Genomic DNA, 17906 nt, shown 5'->3' on the forward strand with positions numbered 1-17906 from the left:
GAAGCATGTTGATTCCTCCCTGGAAAACACTTTTTTGACTCACAGGAACTCTGTTTACTATAGCCATTACCTTTTATTTATGTTTGTTAGTCGCTGGGCAGCTAACTAGACTGTGGCATATGGATCCCCGAAGGCAAGGAGAAAGACTGCAACTGTTGTTTGCTGCCTGAAAAGGAGTTCATATTTATGATTTCCCTTACCCCACATTGTGAATTTAAATGTGGCAATTTTCGAGCTGGGAAAACAATTTCCATTAACAGATCCCGGAAATGCACTAATGGACTCTGGGCTTGATAGCACACAAAGGGCATCAATTGGCCATGAACTTTTTCCTCAGGGAAGTTCAATGTGGGAATATACAGCTACTTCTGAGGCTTCACGACCCTTCCTTCTCCCCCACCTTCCCATTGTAAGGGAATATAGCTGGAAAGACTCATAGTAGGAGAGGGAAGGATGTAAGGGCAGGGACAAAGGGAAACGGCACTGGAAGGGATAAGGAGCCATTGGAAGGGAGAAGAAAGGCTGGGTTACCAAGTTCTTAATTCTGATTTTTGCTGTGAGTGATCAGACCACTTTTCTGTCTTTAAAAATTAAACCTCTAGTGTTTGCTCCTCTCAGATACAAGGTACAGTTCGGGTCAATAGTGTGAAGAGGTGTTTGGAGAAAGTGGGTAATCCTCATGGAATAAGCCCCACAACAATGTGGGAAAAGTTTATGTATGTCCTATATTGGCGGGCTCATGATCTCATTATCAGATAAAAAAAAGGGGGCTGCCTGAAAGGCATTTAATTAAATTTTACCTCTAAATATCCCCCCTTCCTGGGTGATCCTCTGAACTTGAACTCTGATCCCTTATGCTACAATGTTGTTCTAGTTGATTGCTGTGTTGGCTGGGTCTCCACAAAGAGATTGTCAGTTCCCCAGAGCATTGATGATGGTTTTTGTATTTTCTGACCCCTCCCAACAACATATAGTATAAGATATTCCATGCAGTATAAGAGCTTGAGAAATACTTTTATTTTTTTTGAACGAATGGACCAAATCTAAACGCAGTATCACCTTAGGTGTCTCTAACTCAGCTATTTGGCAAGCTTACCTACCTGAAACATTATGAAAAAGGACCAGAAAGTGTGAAATTGTAGGATGATTGTTGTAGTTAACAATTATTTCACTGAGGGCTTATTATGGGGCAGGCATCGTATTAAGTACTATGCAAGCTTTATTTCATTTAATCCTCACATCCCGATTTGGTTGTCTTGTTATTACTATTTCCATTCCAAAGACAAATATAAACCTTGACTGAGGTTCTAACCCACATCTGTGTGATTTAAGCCAATCCACATAACCCCTGCGATTTCCAGCTTTCCAAAGACAGGGCACTGTGTGCATCCACATGTTCCCTCTAGTGCTCACTTAGGCCCTTCCCTTCCACTCACTGAGTCCTTTTAAAAAACTTACTTTGTCTTTACTATTAATAAAAAGCCAATTTGGATAGAAAACAAACAAAAGAAACTGACTTTACACACAGCAAGGATCTCTATTCTCCAAGCCCACAGCTAAGGCAGCAAATGAGAAAAGTCTTATCACAGGCCATTTTATAAGATACTAATTTTGCAATTGGACTATAAGGAAGGGGCCAAAGCAGTTTTTGTTGTTGTTGTTAATCCTCACCCTTGGATATTTTTCCATTGATTTTTAGAAAGCATGGAAGGGAAAGGGAGAGACACAGAGAGAAAGAAACATCAAGGAGAGAGAGACACATTGGGTGGGCTGCCTCCCACATGAGCCTCTAACAGGACCGGGGATTGGGCCTACAACCGAGGTACAAGCCCTAGACCCAGAATCGAAATTGGAACCTTCAGTCCTAGGGCTGACGCTCTATCCACTGAGCAAAACTGGCTAGGGCCCTCTCCTTTCCCTCCCTCCCTCCCTCCCTCCTTCCCTCCCTCCCTCCCTCCCTCCCTCCCTCCCTCCCTCCTTCCCTCTTTCCCTCCCTCCCTCCCTCCCTCCCTCCCTCCCTCCCTCCCTCCCTCCTTCCCTCTTTCCCTCCCTCCTCCTCCAGAAATTGCACACTAGTTTTACATATATGATATACATTTCTGGCCCTGTAACTTTCTTTGGGGCTAAGATCCCTGATAGAGCCCAGAGAACTGAATGGGGATCTGAAGTCTGGCTCCTCCAACAGGCATTCTACAGACAGAAAGCATTCCAGAGGCACCTTTGATCCCCAGCCCGGCCCATACTGTGAGAAGCAGGTGTCAGCAGTTCATTTGCAACCCCATCTGATCCTTTAATGTAGAACCTTTTGCCAGCAACAGCAGGCACATGGGTTTGTGTCAGACACCTTGGAGGTGCTTGACAAAAGATAATGGAGAGAATGAATGAAACTCTCCTCACAATTAACGCAGGGAGTGAAAACAACATTCAGGACGAGAGCCAGCCCACTGGTTTCATCTCAGCCACCTCTGGTTCATGAAAGGAAGAAAAGCTGGGCCAATTCTATAGACTGGGCACCAAAAAGCAGATGTCAATGTGAACAGAATGCTGGGCAGGCCAGCAAGACCATTATTTTCTTGTGGATTTAAAAATACACGGGGTCATAATGTTGGAGAATTATCTCCTCCAGTGGTAGAGACTGGCTCCTGAGGAAGACAAAGAAGCTCCCAGGCCTTCCACCCCGCCTGAACTTGTCTCTAGGTTGCACTGTCCTTCCTTCCCCTTTCCTCTACCACCTCCAGCCCCTCAGCAATTGCTTCAGTAGTTCCACTTGTATCTGGTTTATTTTCTAATGGAATTCCATGAGAGATTTTGTTTGATAGAATGATTCCCTGCTGAAAATGGCAATAACAAGATTGAAAAAGGATACATGAATTCTTTTCACTTTATCTGTATGTCTGCTGTTTCTTTGACCTGAAACACCTTTCTCCCTATCTTTCTTATAAATATTCTCCCCACTAGTTTAAGGCCCTGCTCAGGACTGCTGCTTCCTCCTGGAGGCCTTCCTAGAACTCATATCCTGGGGAGAGACAAGATATTAAGCCAACTTGCATGGTTGTCCTACTGTGCCTTGCTTATCTATTTATTGATCTATGATTTGTCTATCTTTATGGACTTCTTTGTATTAGTGTTAGTTGTTACTAGCTTATGTCTTCTCTTTTTTTCTTCTATCTTAATTGTGATCACTACTCAACAATTTAAATAGTTTACACAAAAATTGAGATTTCTAGTTTATTTTGAAAAACGGAAAGGTCTGGCAATATGCCCATATGGTGATATTAGACCAGACTGAGTGAAGGCTGCCCTTCTAGACAGGCATGCACTCTTGTTCATTGAGTCCCCATCCTTTCCTATCATCTCCCAGAGACTGTCTGGGAAGGTTTCCATTTATAGTATAGTGTAGTGGATAATAGCATAGGCTCTGAAGCTGGACTCCTTGGGTTCAAATTCTGGCTCTGCCACTTACTAGCTGTGTGACCTTTGACAATTTATTTAACCTCTCTGTGTCATTGATTCATTATCTATAAAATGAGGTTTTAATAGTACCTACTTCATTAGGTTCTTGTGAGTATTACATGAGTTAGGGAATGCAAACAAGGACTTAGGGAGCCATGCATACAAGGACTTAGGAAACTTATATAGCAAGTTCTTGATAAATATTAACTACAAATATTATTTATCATAGTGTTCGCACTGTGGTTTTGTTGCTTAGAGTACAGAAGTATTACCTGTACTCATGACTCTTAAAAATGAAGAAACCACAAAGGGGGTTGCTCCTGGTCCATTTCACTCATTTTCTTTACCTGGGGGCATTTTAAGTTATAGTTCCTGTATTAGATGATGAATCTTGGGAGTACCAAAGTCCTAATTTATTTGTCTTTGCTTTTCTTAAGAATACTCACTTTGTACTATGCTTAAAATGTTGGTAGAATTAAGTTGCAGAATCACGGTCATATACTTTCAGGCTGCCTTTAGGATGTTCTCCAGAGAGAACACAAGTTAAGAGTCAGTTGTTTTAATTTGTGTTATACTGTGCTATATACAGTAAGACTCATATTTTCTGGTTCTCAAGTGAGGCTAGATTTGCCTGCATCCTCAGGAGATACTAGTCACACTGACCAGACACATCAACTGATTTGGTAACATGCTCAGAAAGGTGCCATATATGTGGAAGGTGGTGGGGTAGAATCAGTCCATGGGACAAGCAGTGAATAGCAGTTCCATACATGCTAAATATTCTGTCAGGTTCTGGGGACAGTTGGCCCGTGCTTCACTGAGCTGTACCTTGAAATATACGTTGAAAGAAAAAGAACCAGTAAGAGGAAAGATACTGGAGTGGGGAAAAGTTGGGGCGTTTGTGGGCCACAAGGAGACTGCCTTGACTAGTGCTTTGGACTTTTTAATGTTCCTTCAGAGGAATAAATTTTATTCCCATGGGAATAGAAAATGTGGTTGAGAGGTGATTATGCTCTTTTTCCACTAGATGCTTGTTCTGAGGAAGGATGAATGGTACACGTAAATTTCCCTGTCTGGTGTGTGTGTGTTTTTATGCTCTGCTTGCTTACCCCCTCCATCTGTTTTGGAGCAAGCTGGTGTCTTAGGTTAGGGATTTACCTGGGCCTTTGCGCCCTTTCCTCCTGAAGAAGAGGCTGGTTAGGTCTGATTTTCAAGCTATGATCTCAGCCCATGGAGCTATTCATAATATGTTGGAACAGATGGGCCAGAATTTCTGTGCAGGGGCTCAACTCAGGGCTACTCCTGCCCTCTGCCTTTCTGCCTGCCCTCAGAGATCAGGCTTTGCTTTCAGACATGTGGATGGAAGCAATGTGACGATTAGCTGAGCATTTGGGGTACTTAGGATAAAAGGGAATAAAACTGCGCATTTGAACATTTCAGTCTCTTGGTGTTCTGAAGTGTCCACCTTATTGCAATGAAAAGAAGCCCAAAGTGGTCTGGCCCAGAGAAGGTAATCACCACATAGTTGGGTGAGAGCCTCAAACTAACAGACTAGATGGCCAGCCCTGAGGGGAAGCAGAAAGGCAAAGAATTGGTGGGGGAGGGATGGGAGTTAATATTTAAGAACTGCTTCTACACAATGAGCTCTTCATAAGTGATTTTATTTATTCCTAAGACCACCCTGTGAAGCTTGTTGCAGGATCCCCATTTGGAAGATGAGAAAACTAAGCCTCAGAGAGAGAATAGCAATGGTTAGCATTTCTTAGTCGCTTTAGTATGTGTGAGGCACTGTGCTAAGCGCTTCATATGATCTCATTTAATCATTTAACAACCACCCAAGTAAATGCTAGTGTTACCTCCAGTTGTTATATTTGGAGAAACTAAGACCTAAGAAGGATAAGTTACTTGTCTCAGCCACTTTTATCATTAACTGACAGAGGTGAGATTGATTCTCAGCCCTGACTTCAGGGTCCTAACCATCAGTCTATGGTCCATATGGCTACTTGCTACTTTCCCAAGATCACATGATTGTAAATGTGGGAGGCAGGGTTTAAATGGGTGTCTATCAACACCGAAGCACATTTGCTTCCCACCACACCGCCAAGTCCTAGCGGCAGAGCTGAGACAGGTACCTTTCTGGTCTGCCTTTGTATTAGAGCAGCTGCCTTCTTAGAAGAAGGAAAATAAAAGTTGCTGATGAGAGTAGAGGAAAAAAAAAAGAGATTCTATTTTTGACAGCAACAGCTTCTTAAAAGAAAGCAACATACAATTTGTATATCAGCGGGAGAAAGCAGTGCTTTTGCAGGCAAACCAGAGCCTGCACTGGGCAGCTGTTCTTACTGTGGTAAAGGCCATTCATTTCCCATGTGGTTTACCTCCTTAGATCCATTCTTGCTCTGGCCACCCTTCTCTTCCTCCTCCTCCCCCTTCCCTTCCCCTCTCCCTCCTCCTCCTCCATCTCCCCCTCCTCCTTCTCTTCCTCCCTCTCCCTTTCTTCCTTCTCCTCCTCCCCCTCCTCCCTCTCTTCCTCCTCCTTTTCCTCCTTCTCCTCCTCCTCCCCCTCTTCTTCCTCCTCCTTTCTCTTTCTCTCTCCTTAATGTGTTGCTCTTCTGTTCACAAGTTTCTCAATGAGGAATGATAACAACAGAGCCTTAACAGGACTAAGTGCTCTTTTGTCTTTGCAATTTCACCAGGTTCCTCCAAGATAAATCTGCACCAAGGAGCTCCAGCCTCGCCTAGTAGTTCAAGAGGGAGTACTTTGGCTGTGGAGGCCACCTATTGCCTCATTTTCCCTGATATCTTAAGGATGCCACCTTAAAAGGTGGCAAAAGCAGTATGACTCCATTAGCATAGAGGTTGGGATGTGCAAAGAATGAGGGTTTCGGAGTCAGGCTTTGTACTTAAACTCCAACCAGCAAATCACTTTAAGAACCTGGGCAGAGTGTCACCTCTCTGAATCATAGTTTCCTCACCTGAGAAAGGGAAATGAGAATGTGAGGGGGAAGATTAATGCTTGAATATATCTAGTGCATTGAATATATAGCATTGCCCAGCACACAGTAGGTATGAAATGAATATGTCTCCTCTTCCCTACCCCCACACTTGTAGTACATCAGTCTCAAATGATCTTCTGTTCATTGTTGAAAGGAACCAAAAGCACTATGTACTAGTAGTTAAAATCTTTAGGGGTATTTTGGTTCAACCTGTCACAGGCAAGCAGGGAACCGTAATATTTATTGGATGTGCCCCTTTCCATTTTTAGGAATAGGGTAATGACTTCAATCTGTGGTATGAGCCTGGTCATACACAGAAGGACATGTGTGCCCCACAGATGCAAACAGCGCAAAAGGTAGGCAAGGATTCCCTAGGTCAGTGGTGGGCAAACTGCGGCTCACGAGCCACATGTGGCTCTTTGGCCCCTTGAGTGTGGCTCTTCCACAAAATACCACGTGCGGGCGTGCACGTACAGTGTGATTAAAACTTCATGGCCCATGCACAGAAGTCAGTTTTTGGCTTTCAAAAGAAATTTCAATCGTTGTACTGTTGATATTTGGCTCTGTTGACTAATGAGTTTGCCGACCACTGTCCTAGGTAATTCAGGCAGAGCAGACTGAGAACCACTTCCCTGTGTGGACCTGGGTTTTCTTAATTATATATTGGTAGCACTAAATAAGATTGTGTGTGTGTTTGTGTGTGTGTGTGTGTGTGTGTGTGTGTGTGTGTGTGTGTGTGTGTGGTGGGGTAAGTAAATGATCTTTATTCTCCAAATAACCATTCCTTTATCACAACTGCCCTCCTTACATCCTTGAGTGGTCATTCTTGGCTAATGGTTGAGAAGAGGTCCTGGAATCAGGCTGACTGGGTTGAAAGTCCAGCTCCCCCACTTCCATGCCAGGTAATCCTGGCCAAATGCTGGAATCTTTCTGCACTTCAGTCTGAACTGTATGCTCAAGATGAAAACAGTACCACCTTCACAGCCTTGTCGTCAGGATTACATAAGCTAATGCACATCAAATACTTCATAGAAGTTCCTGGGATGAGTCGGTGCTCGATAAATAGGTTTTGTTAACAGTAAGTCTTATCATCACCTCCGCTACATATGCTAAATTAAGTCCTTGTCACCCCCACCCCATCCCCGCCTGGACTTTTGCATGGGGCTGTGGTGCGGGTCTCCCAGGAGGCTTTCTCTCTAATCTCTCCCGTGTGTCCTGACCTGAGAAGCTTCTGTATTGATGCAGCTCTCCTCCTCTGGCAAACCTCCAGTCTCTATTCAAACACACACACACTCACACACTCTCTCTTTTTCTGCTTCCCTCCTCTTTTATTTCTCTCTCCTGTCATCCCCCCTCTTCCTTTATCTCCAGCTCTTCTGAGGATGCAGGCAAATCTAGCCTCACTGCTTAGAAGGCTTTGCCTCTCTGATCAGGCCCGACCTCGGTCATAGGGTTCATGGGGTTACCATGACAACAAGCATCCCTGGCTACCCATCAGGATGAAAGGACCAATTGAAAAGGACTGTCATTTTCCTGGGACATACTGCATTTATTCTCAGCAGCAGACCTTGAACCAGTACTATATTATGGGGAGAGGGTGAGAGGGAGGGAGAGAAAGAAATATCAGAGTTTTATATTTTTTTAGTGTGTTCTCTGTGGGGGAGGACCACAAGTTGTTCTCAGAGACAGACATTTTATTTCTAATGCAGCCAGTGTGGGGGACTGAGGGTGGGGCTCATGTGCATTTCTGATGAACACAATTGGTTTCACAAAGAAGAAAAAATGAGTTATTTGGCTCAAAAGTGAGTTTTGGTAGGTCTACTGGAAGGAGGATGGGATGGCAGATTATCATTGAGTACCCTCTGTGACAAGCACGTTATGCTATTTTTTCAAAACTCAATGCGACTGCAGTGAGTTATTGTTATTCCAATTTTACAGAAAAGAAAACAGAGGCTCATAAAGTTACAGTGGCTTATCAAGTGAGGGCAAACTGCTGGTGGAGTAATGGCCCTTGAACTCGAATTAAGGTTGTTTGACTCCAAAGATTATCATTTTGACACCATCCAATACAGTTTCGCTGTTACACTCCCACCCTACTGGTCCTTGCCAGAATCATTTTACACCTGGTCAGGTTTTAGGGAGGAGCACAAAAGTATCAGAATGCTCACATAACAGACTTTCCCAAACTACCAAGTCTTAAAGGCTGTGACTGGTGACAAACAGAGCCACTTCTGCTGTCTGTCCCCATCCTATTATGGCCTGTTGTAACCACATTCATTATCTCCTACAAAAAGACCACAACAGCTTTCTAAATAGCCTCCCTGCCTGTGATCCTCCCTTCTCTGATTCTTGTTGCAAACCACTGCCAAGATAATCTTCAGGAGCCTGTCTGATCATATTCCCTGTAAGTCAGTGGCCTTCAGTGACCCCTACTGACATCAAATCAAACATACAGAGACATATGAAGTCCTTCACAGTTTGACCACAACCAATCACTCTTACTTATTAGTGCCTTCTCTAGTTAAAGAAGAGCTCTCATGGTCCCTGAAAACAAGCAGTATGTTTTCCCATTTCTGTGTTTACTTTTCTCCATCCCCTCTATCTGGAAGACCCGCTCCCTGCTTCTCATCTATCACAATTCTTCGGGCCCTATCATGGATGTTACCCCTGCCACAAAATCTTTGCAAATCCTCCCTCTCAAATGTTAGCTCTCTTCCTCTTGCATATTTCTGACTATTACAGCATTGGGTAGAACAATAGGTACCTATGTAATTCTGCTCATGAACTGTACTTGCTTATACATCATTTAGGGGTGGGGATTGCACCTCTGTCGCCACGGTTGCCTATGCATTGTGCATGGTGCTTTGTGTGGAGAAGGATTCAGAAAGGAATCTGTGAAGCTGAGTGGAAAGCATAGGGAGCAGGTCTCAGACCCTCCTGGGTGCCCATCACCCATTAAGCTGCAGGATCACACTGCACTGTGCTCCTGTCCCCTTGGCCCATACGTCTGGCATGGATAAGACACGTGACAGAAGACAAATATGTCATGATCACAGAGACCAGAGAAGATTCCATGTAACACAGTCACAGTTAAAGACCACACTTGGACCAATGTCTTGCTTAGGGCATAACTCTTAGCAAACCCATGAAATTCTTGGTAGATGGTTTGTGAAGGAGAATCCTTAGTTGAGATTTGCACTTATGTCCATCTGGTGTGGATTCCTTCTTGGGTTGGAATGAGAAAGCCCATGCCCCCATACTTGGGAAGTTTGAACACACTGTCTCTAACTGAAGGGAGTATACATCATCATCATAATAAAAAAAGGCTTCAGTTCAGACCAGCAGATAAATTTAGTTGCCAAAAAAAGGGCCAATAGATCATAATTAGTGGATTTACCAATTGCTTTTCCCTAGTGACCGGCATTGGCTGCGTAGGTCTTTATCCACAACATAAGGGCTTGGAAACATAACTTAGCCCCTTGCCCAACCCCAAACATGCAGTGACAGCCAACAAACAGCATCTGTTTCAAAGAAACACCACCTGTCCAAATGGAAAATCAAGCACCGGACCACCTCGCTTCATCAGAGTATTTGTTTCCAGAGCAGAAGAGACAACTCCCGCCCCTCATAAAACAACAACACTCCATTCTGTCACTAATAGCCTTTTAACACTCTGTAGGGACCATGGCCTGGCTTATGCCAAGTAGACTTGGCAAGTTTTAGAGGAACATTTGGGTTTTATATATCAGCATTCTGACCTTCTGAAGGGGAGATGCTGGGTAATCTTCCTTAGAGGAATGTGGAGCTTGTTCTGGGCAGGACAGAAGGAGAAATGCCCCACAGGTGTGTGTGCATGGGGTGTGGGGGTTGTCTGGCTTTATGGAGCGTTAAATGGTGGAGGAGGACTGCCTGGAAGGTGCCTTTTTTTTTTTCTTTTTGATTTGGGTAGTATAGATACTTATTATTATTATTTTGTTTTTACATTTTAAAAAAATTAAATTCATTGGGGTGACATTGGTTAATAAAATTATATAGGTTTCAAGTGTGCACTTCCATAATATATCATCTGTATATTGTATTGTGTGTTCACTACCCCAGGTCAAGTCTCATTTCATCACCATTTATTCTCCCTTTACCCTTTTTTACCTCCCCTCAACCCTCCTTTCCATATGTTAATCACCATACTGTTGTCTGTGTCTATGAATTTTTTCTTTTATTTTTCTCAACCCTTCACCTGTTTTACCCAGCCCCTCAGCAGCTCTCCCCGCTGACAGCTGTCAGTCTGTTCTCTGTATTTATGAGTCTGTTTCTATATTTTGTTTGTTAGTAATTTTGTTCATTAGATTGCATATATAAGTGAAATCATATTGTATTTGTCTTTCTCTGATTGGCTTATTTCACTTAACATAATACTCTCCAGGTCCATCCATGCTGTTGCAAAAGGTAAGATTTCCTTGCTCTTTTATGACCAAGTGGTATTTCATTGTGCAAATGTACCGTAGCATTTTTATCTACTCATCTATTGATGGCACTTGGGCTGCTTCCAAATCTTGGCTATTGTAAAAAACACTGCAGTGAACATAGGGGTGCATATATTCTTCTGAATTCGTGTTTTGTGTTTCTTCAGATATATTGCCAGAAGTAGAATCGCTGGGTCATAAGGCAGTTCCATTTTTAATTTTTTGAGATAACTCCATACTGCTTTCCACAGTAGCTGCACGAATCTACCTTCCCACCAATAGTACATAAGGGTTCCCTTTTCTCCACATCCTTGCCAACACTTGTTTATTTATTCATGATACCCATCCTGGCAGGTGTGTGGTGATATCTCATTGTGCTTTTAATTTGTATTTCTCTGATGATTAGTTGTTCATTTTTCATATGTTTATTGACCATCTGTAAGTTTTTTTTGAGAAGTGTCTATTCAGGTCCTTTGCCCATTTTTTATTTGGATTTTTTTTGGTGTTGAGTTTTATAAATTCTTTATAAATTTTGAATATGAGCCCCTTATTATATGTATCATTGGTGAATATATTCTCCCATTCAGTGGGTTATCTTTTCATTTTGTTGATGGTTTCCTTTGCAAAACCTTTTTAGTTTGATGTAGTTCCATTTGTTTATGTTTTTTTGTTTTCCTTTCCTGAGGTGATATATCAGAAAAAAATATTGCTATAAGAAATGTCCCAAGATTTTACTGCCTACGTTTTTTTCTAGGATTTTTATAATTTTGAGTCTAACATTAAGTCTTTAATTCGTTTTAGGTTTATCCTTATAAACCTAATTAATTCTTATGTATGGTGTAAGAAGGTGGCCTAGTTTCCTTTTTTGCACATATCTGTCCAATTTTCCAAATACCATTTATTGAATAAATTATATTTACCCCATTGTATGTTCTTGCCTCCTTTGTCAAATATAATTGACCGTAAAGGCATGGGTGTATTTCTGGGCTCTCTATTCTGTTTATAAGGCCAGTATGATGCTGTTTTGATTACTATGGACTTGTAGTATAGTTTGATATAAGGTAGCAAGATTCTTCCACTTTGTTATTTTTTCTCTAGGTTGCTGTATCTTCTTTAATTTCTTAGTGTTTTATAATTTTCTGAATATAGGTCTTTTATATCCTTGGTTAAATTTATTCCTAGGTATTTTCTTTTATTTGATACAATTGCAAATGGGATTTTTTTTTTTTTTTAGTTTCCTTCTAATAGTTCATTATTGGTGTATAGAAATACAACTGATTACTGGTTATTAATTTTGTTTCCTGCTACTTTACTAAATTCATTGATCAGTTCTTGTAGATTTTGTTGGGATTTTTAGATGTCTCTATGTCCAGTATCATGTCATCTGCAAATAATAACCATTTTACTTTTTCTTTCCAATTTGGATGTCTTTTATTTCTTCTTCATGTCTGATTGCCGTTCCTGGCTCTGGGTAGCTGGGCTGGAAGCCTGGCTTGGGATTGAGACCACAAGCTTCTCAGGCAGAACTTTTGCAGCTGAGATTTCCCTCTGGCATCTCAGCCACTGCCCATGAGAGCAGGGCCAGCCCTTTCTACATCTCCGCCCTTCCTACCAGTCTCCCTGTGGCTTTTTTTTGTAAATTCTTGGTTATAATTCTCTTCAGCTAGTTTTCAGTTGGTTATTCAGGTTTCTTCCTCTATATTTTAATCATAATTCCAGTTTGGTTCTGAGAGGAGGTGAGTGTAACATCCACCTGCTCTGCCACCATCATGGATCCTAGGGAGGTCTTTTCTTGATGGAGGCACAAGCATTGAGTCTGGAGCACATCTGCCTTTCAGGGTTGCAAATGCCCCACCTTTTCCAGGGCAGAAGAAAAGTTTGTGACAAGGTCTGTGGTGTACTGAAGCACCTTTCTGTAGACACTTATAAAGCGTTTGAAGCTTTTTGACAGGCTGATAAGCCTTTAGAAAGGTATTTTCTATAATCCTAAATAATTTAGAGACAAATTGGTTTCCTCTGCGAGATCATCTTTAAGCTCATATCAGTCCTCTTTCAATGGGATCAGAAGAAACACATACTGACCTTGGACTCCTCTTACATTCCACCTCTGTCATGCAGAGGGGCCTCCTGAGATCAAATCAATGGATCCAAATTTCCTGGAGCAGGCATGAGTGTGTGGCATTTGGTTTGTCATGACTCTTTGGTATTCAACCATGCATTGGGGAAACGGAACAATTTGGGGCATGTGAGGCAGAAGTATGATGAAAACCTGCCTGAAGAGTGTGTGTGGGGGTTTGGGGAGGGGTTACTCATATTTTCTGTAACCATTTTGAAATGGTATGTTTTATGGAACCTCTACATTATTGGTGGCTAGATTCCTTGTAATGCAAAAATCAGAAGGAAATTTTTTTCTTTTACTAAAGAAATCAGTATCTAGGAAAAAATAGATGCTATCATTCATTTGGTATTATTTTGATTTGCACAGGACTCAGACTACTTGATTTTTCATTTGGACAGTGTGTTTATGTTTCTCTTGAGACAAACATTACAAACCACCTCTGTCAAAGAATCCAGGTTTCTGGAAAACTCTGTTTGTGGCCTAGTTGAATACAGGGGTGTCTGGCAAAGGATGGTGTGTTATAGACCACATGACAGAAACACAAGGTTTATCGATGTTTAACACACTTGGAGGGGTAAAGCAAGGCATGGGGAAGAACACAGAGGCAGCGACAGTCATAGCAAGCTGAGGCCCCCGGGTCAATTTCCAACCTCAGGGCTGAAGATCTTGGGTGCCTGGAGTCTTCCAGGCCCACTGGTGTCCAAGAAGAACTCTCTCGAAAGCTTGCATGGTGCCATTGGAGCCACGTGGCAGACAGAGCAACTTCATTCCTGAGATAGGAAGGGGAGAGGGCATACCAAGGAAGCAAATCTTGGCTACTTACCTCAGGGCAGACCCCTTGGGTGTCGCAATGCCATAGCCTTTGGAATCCAAGTTACCTCCCACCTTCATGGTGTCACAGGGTTTCCGTTGCTCAATGTACTCATTCATGGTGGACTCCAGAAGGTAGGCGTATTTGCCTTTGGATTTCCTCACTCGGATCATCCCCTCCTCTGTGGTCCGCACAAACACTGATGGTTCTGCTGACTTCATATATGTCCACATCTTCTCAAACACGGCAATTTTAGACCTCTGGCAGAAGACAGGAACAAAACTGGAATTAAGGGCTGGCTGTGCTTGGAATTGAGGTCGGCACACACACTAATGAAGAGCTGAGTGTAACTTGATCACACATTCATGAGTGAGATTAGCTCAGGAAGAAACAAATTATGAGTGATTGCAAAATAAGAGACTCTAATTAGTACCAGTAGTTTTCAAAGTACAAATACCTTGCAAATACAGAACACACAGAATAGTTTAGAATCTTTTAATTACTGTCGAGTAATTATATTCCTGTTAAATATGGGGAGAGTTAAGAAACTGGGGCTCTGTCTGTCTTTTAAAGACATTAAAAAAACCTATCCATTGTTCAGTAAGGCCACATTTATACAGCTTAGAAGAAGTGGAGAGCTGAATATCAGTGGGGTCTGATTTCATTATTGGATGACAACACTGAAGAATTTCAGGATCATGGGTGCCTAGTGCCAGTCTTCCCATAATGTAAAACCTGCCCTCAGAATGTAAATTGTTGTCTGATAAAGCTAATAACTTGGGACCTAATATTGTCACCTGTTTATATTTTAAAAGCCTCTAAATCTAGCCAAATTGCTTTCCTCATTGCCTCCTGAGCTCATTTGGGACTTTGTCTAAGCTGTTTACTCCACTCACTGTGCTGGTTCTCACCATTTCACAGACCAGAACAAATCCTATGTACTCTGAGACCACCTCAGTTCCATGGACAGTAGTTATCAGAGTCTACTGGGCACTGAAATTATGTGCAGAGATTGTAAATATGCAGATCCTCCTGTTCTAAAACTAGAGATACTGATTCAACAGGTCTGGGGTGGAGCCTAGAATAAATCTCTTTCAGCAGTGCCCTAGGTGAGGCTGGTCCCATATGGCTTGTGTGACCCTTACCTTGAGAAAGTAAGGACACAATGTCTGATTTCACTGGATGGCCAAGATAGACTGCTAGGATAGCAAGTCATTCCTACTTGTGGACAGGTCTCAACTCTGTGGACACAACCAGAAGGGAGGGACAGTTTCCCTTTTGTGGGTCTTTCACAGAGTCTAACCTTGCACACAGTAGGCCGTTACTCAGGATCCATGATCCAGGACCACAAATCAATACTCTCATCTAATATGGTCTTTCTAAAGAGCACCATTTCTCCCAAAGGATAGATGTATTTTATGGATACTGGGGTCTGGCTTTTGAAAATGCTTTGTAAATGAACAAGTTTTAAACATATATAAGGGACTATATTTATTAAAGAAAGTTATTACTATAAGCATGCACCCTATATAATCTGGTGGTTAATATATAGATTACAGATTTGTTAAGTATACAATTATCATTAAACATCTAAGGGGTCATTTTTCTTTGCACACAAATATCAGGTCTATTTCCTTGATCCCAACATCAAGTGTTGGCCAAATATTGATGGATAATTAATTTGCTGTTTGAACCAACTGATCTATAAAGATATTGGGGCTCAGGAAAATTCTAGGTCTCCATGGAAAATTAATGGAAATAGTTATGAGAATTTCAGGGAGGCATTTGGTAGAGTGAGCCTTAAATTTTCACAGTCTATCTATAATAATAAAAATGTAATATGCTAATTAGACCGGACATCCTTCCGGATGTCCTTCCAGATGACCTGCGAAGCCGCAGTGGCAGGGGCTGAGGCAGAGGTAGCCACCGCCACAGCGGGGGCCAAGCCCCTTGCATGAATTTTGTGCATCGGGCCTCTAGTAATGAGATAAACTAGATGATTTGTTTTACAGTATGGCTTGCAGTCTGGAAAGGACACTGGATTTGAAAGTGAGGAGCCCTGAGTTCTAGTCTTAGTTCCACTGCTAACCTTCCCTATCTCTTCCAGAGGACTTAGGACAGGTAATTTTTAAGTCCTTTGCTAGCTGGAAAGATCTGATTCTTTATACGAAGATACATCACTCAAGCAACAATATCAATGTGAGAAAGAAGAAAAAGAAAAGAAAGGGAGTATTTCAAAGTTAGGGGAAGGAATACCCAGAATCAATCATAGCATCTACAATACATTGAATAGTCTCTCAGAGGAAGAAGAGAAATGTGTAAATTCAGCTGTGACCAGATTTTCAGATGATCTTCCAGGCACAAAACCAACAAAACACACAGCAGGGCAATTGCAAGATGCAATTTGACCTGACAGGATGGCCACAGCAGGGAAAGGGGCTGCTGACAGGGAGAGCTGAAGAGCCCTCTGGGCAACGATATGCAGAAAATTAATATGTTCTCTCAGCCTCACCCTAGTGCTCCATGCACCAAGGCTGTGCTCACAGCTGTTTAGAGCAAACTATCAGGAAAATCTTATCTCCAGGAATTTGAAGGCAGCATGAATGGCAGGGAAGTTTGGAAGCATACTTGGGGTATTTGTTCTTGGATCTCTCCTATCATCTGCCACTACCATAGCCCTTCACATACCTTAATTAAACTGTTGATGGAGCATTAAGTGACTCTGGGTTGGGTTTGCCAAGAAGCTCTAGGCTGCCATGGTGACTAGAAGCCAGGTTTTTCACAGTCTGTGGTAGAATAATTCTTGTCTCACTATTCTCTCCTTCCTTCTGGGATGTTAAGTAACCATGTCTCCCTAACCACCAAATTTTGTCTCCCTACTTATCCTGGTAGGATAATTTTTCAAGGTCAGAGTCGTAGAGATGGAAGGGCTCACAGAACACATTTTGTTAGCATTCTTTTTTCACAGGTAGAGAAACTGAGCTCCATAGTGTGGCAGTGAAATGTCCAATGCCACATGGTTTGTTAATGGCAGAGCCAGGAGTAAAATCTTGGTCTCCTCATTGCCCACCTACTTTCCACTGCAACCAGCTTCTTCCCTCATTTTAGGCTCCCACTGTCTGTGTCAAGAATACTTGGGTTGGAATGAGCAAACTCATAGTTTGTAGTTATCCTTGATATTTGCAACATTAATTGCCTGAATCTCAATTTCTTATCCACAAAGTAGACCCCACTATTCCTATTCTTCCTTAGGACACAGGTGAAACATAAATGAGACCATGGATATGAAAGTGCTTTGGAGACTGTGATATGCTAATATATTAGGATATATAATGGGTAAGTGAATTGGGTGGTTCCCCAACTGCATCAGCAGGGTCTGGGACGTAGGGCTGGCTTTATGAACACCTATCAGGCATCTCCTTCATGCTTTGGCTGTAGGCTAAAACTGTCAGATAATGGCTATGAGATTATAAGTGGTTTTTCTAACTGGTTGGGTAAGCCTACACAAGACATGTCTCACTCTAAAATGAAAGACTCTAATCAAGTGACTTCTTAATTACCTTTTTGCTCCAATATGTTGAAAGTGGATGATTTTAGCCTTGGAGTCTGGATCAGCCATGGTTAAGACTTTGGTCCCTTTCCTGCCTGACATATTACACAGAACACCTGGATAGGAAACTAAGCACATCATCCAGTTGGTTCACGCAGGGCCTGGGGTTTGCTCTAAGAAGTTGCAGTGAGAACCTCCTGGGTCTGCACAGGATCCCCACCCTCTTACCTAAGGCAATACAGAGGTTGCTCTCTATAAGATGGGTGACCTTGGGCAATTACTTTTACTCTCTGAGAATAGTCATTTATAAAATGGGGACAACAAATCCTAACTCACTTCTAATGAGAGGATTAAGTGAGATAATGCCCACAGGGTGTACTTAGTTCAGGACTGGATTCATAGTAAGTGCTAAGTAAGTAGTAGCAGTTACTTATTTGTTTGATTAATATATTGTAGCTCCATGTGTTTTTTGTTCAAATCCCAGTATGAACACATCCAAAGTCCAGGGAACTGCGGGTTT

At 42.2% G+C, this 17906-nt stretch overlaps 1 protein-coding gene across 2 annotated transcripts in view; it reads right to left on the minus strand.

Annotated features, from left to right (window-relative positions):
* The window catches only part of GRIA1 (glutamate ionotropic receptor AMPA type subunit 1), a 267156-nt gene that overhangs the window by 18458 nt on the left and 230792 nt on the right, over positions 1-17906 (minus strand). For both annotated transcript variants that reach the window (XM_080671958.1, XM_080671959.1), the window contains exon 13: positions 13849-14096. In XM_080671958.1, the coding sequence (XP_080528084.1) occupies positions 13849-14096 (248 nt within the window). The remainder of the gene's footprint in view (positions 1-13848; positions 14097-17906) is intronic.

Source organism: Plecotus auritus (genome assembly GCF_963455305.1).
Source record: "Plecotus auritus genome assembly, chromosome: 6".
NCBI lineage: Eukaryota > Metazoa > Chordata > Mammalia > Chiroptera > Vespertilionidae > Plecotus > Plecotus auritus.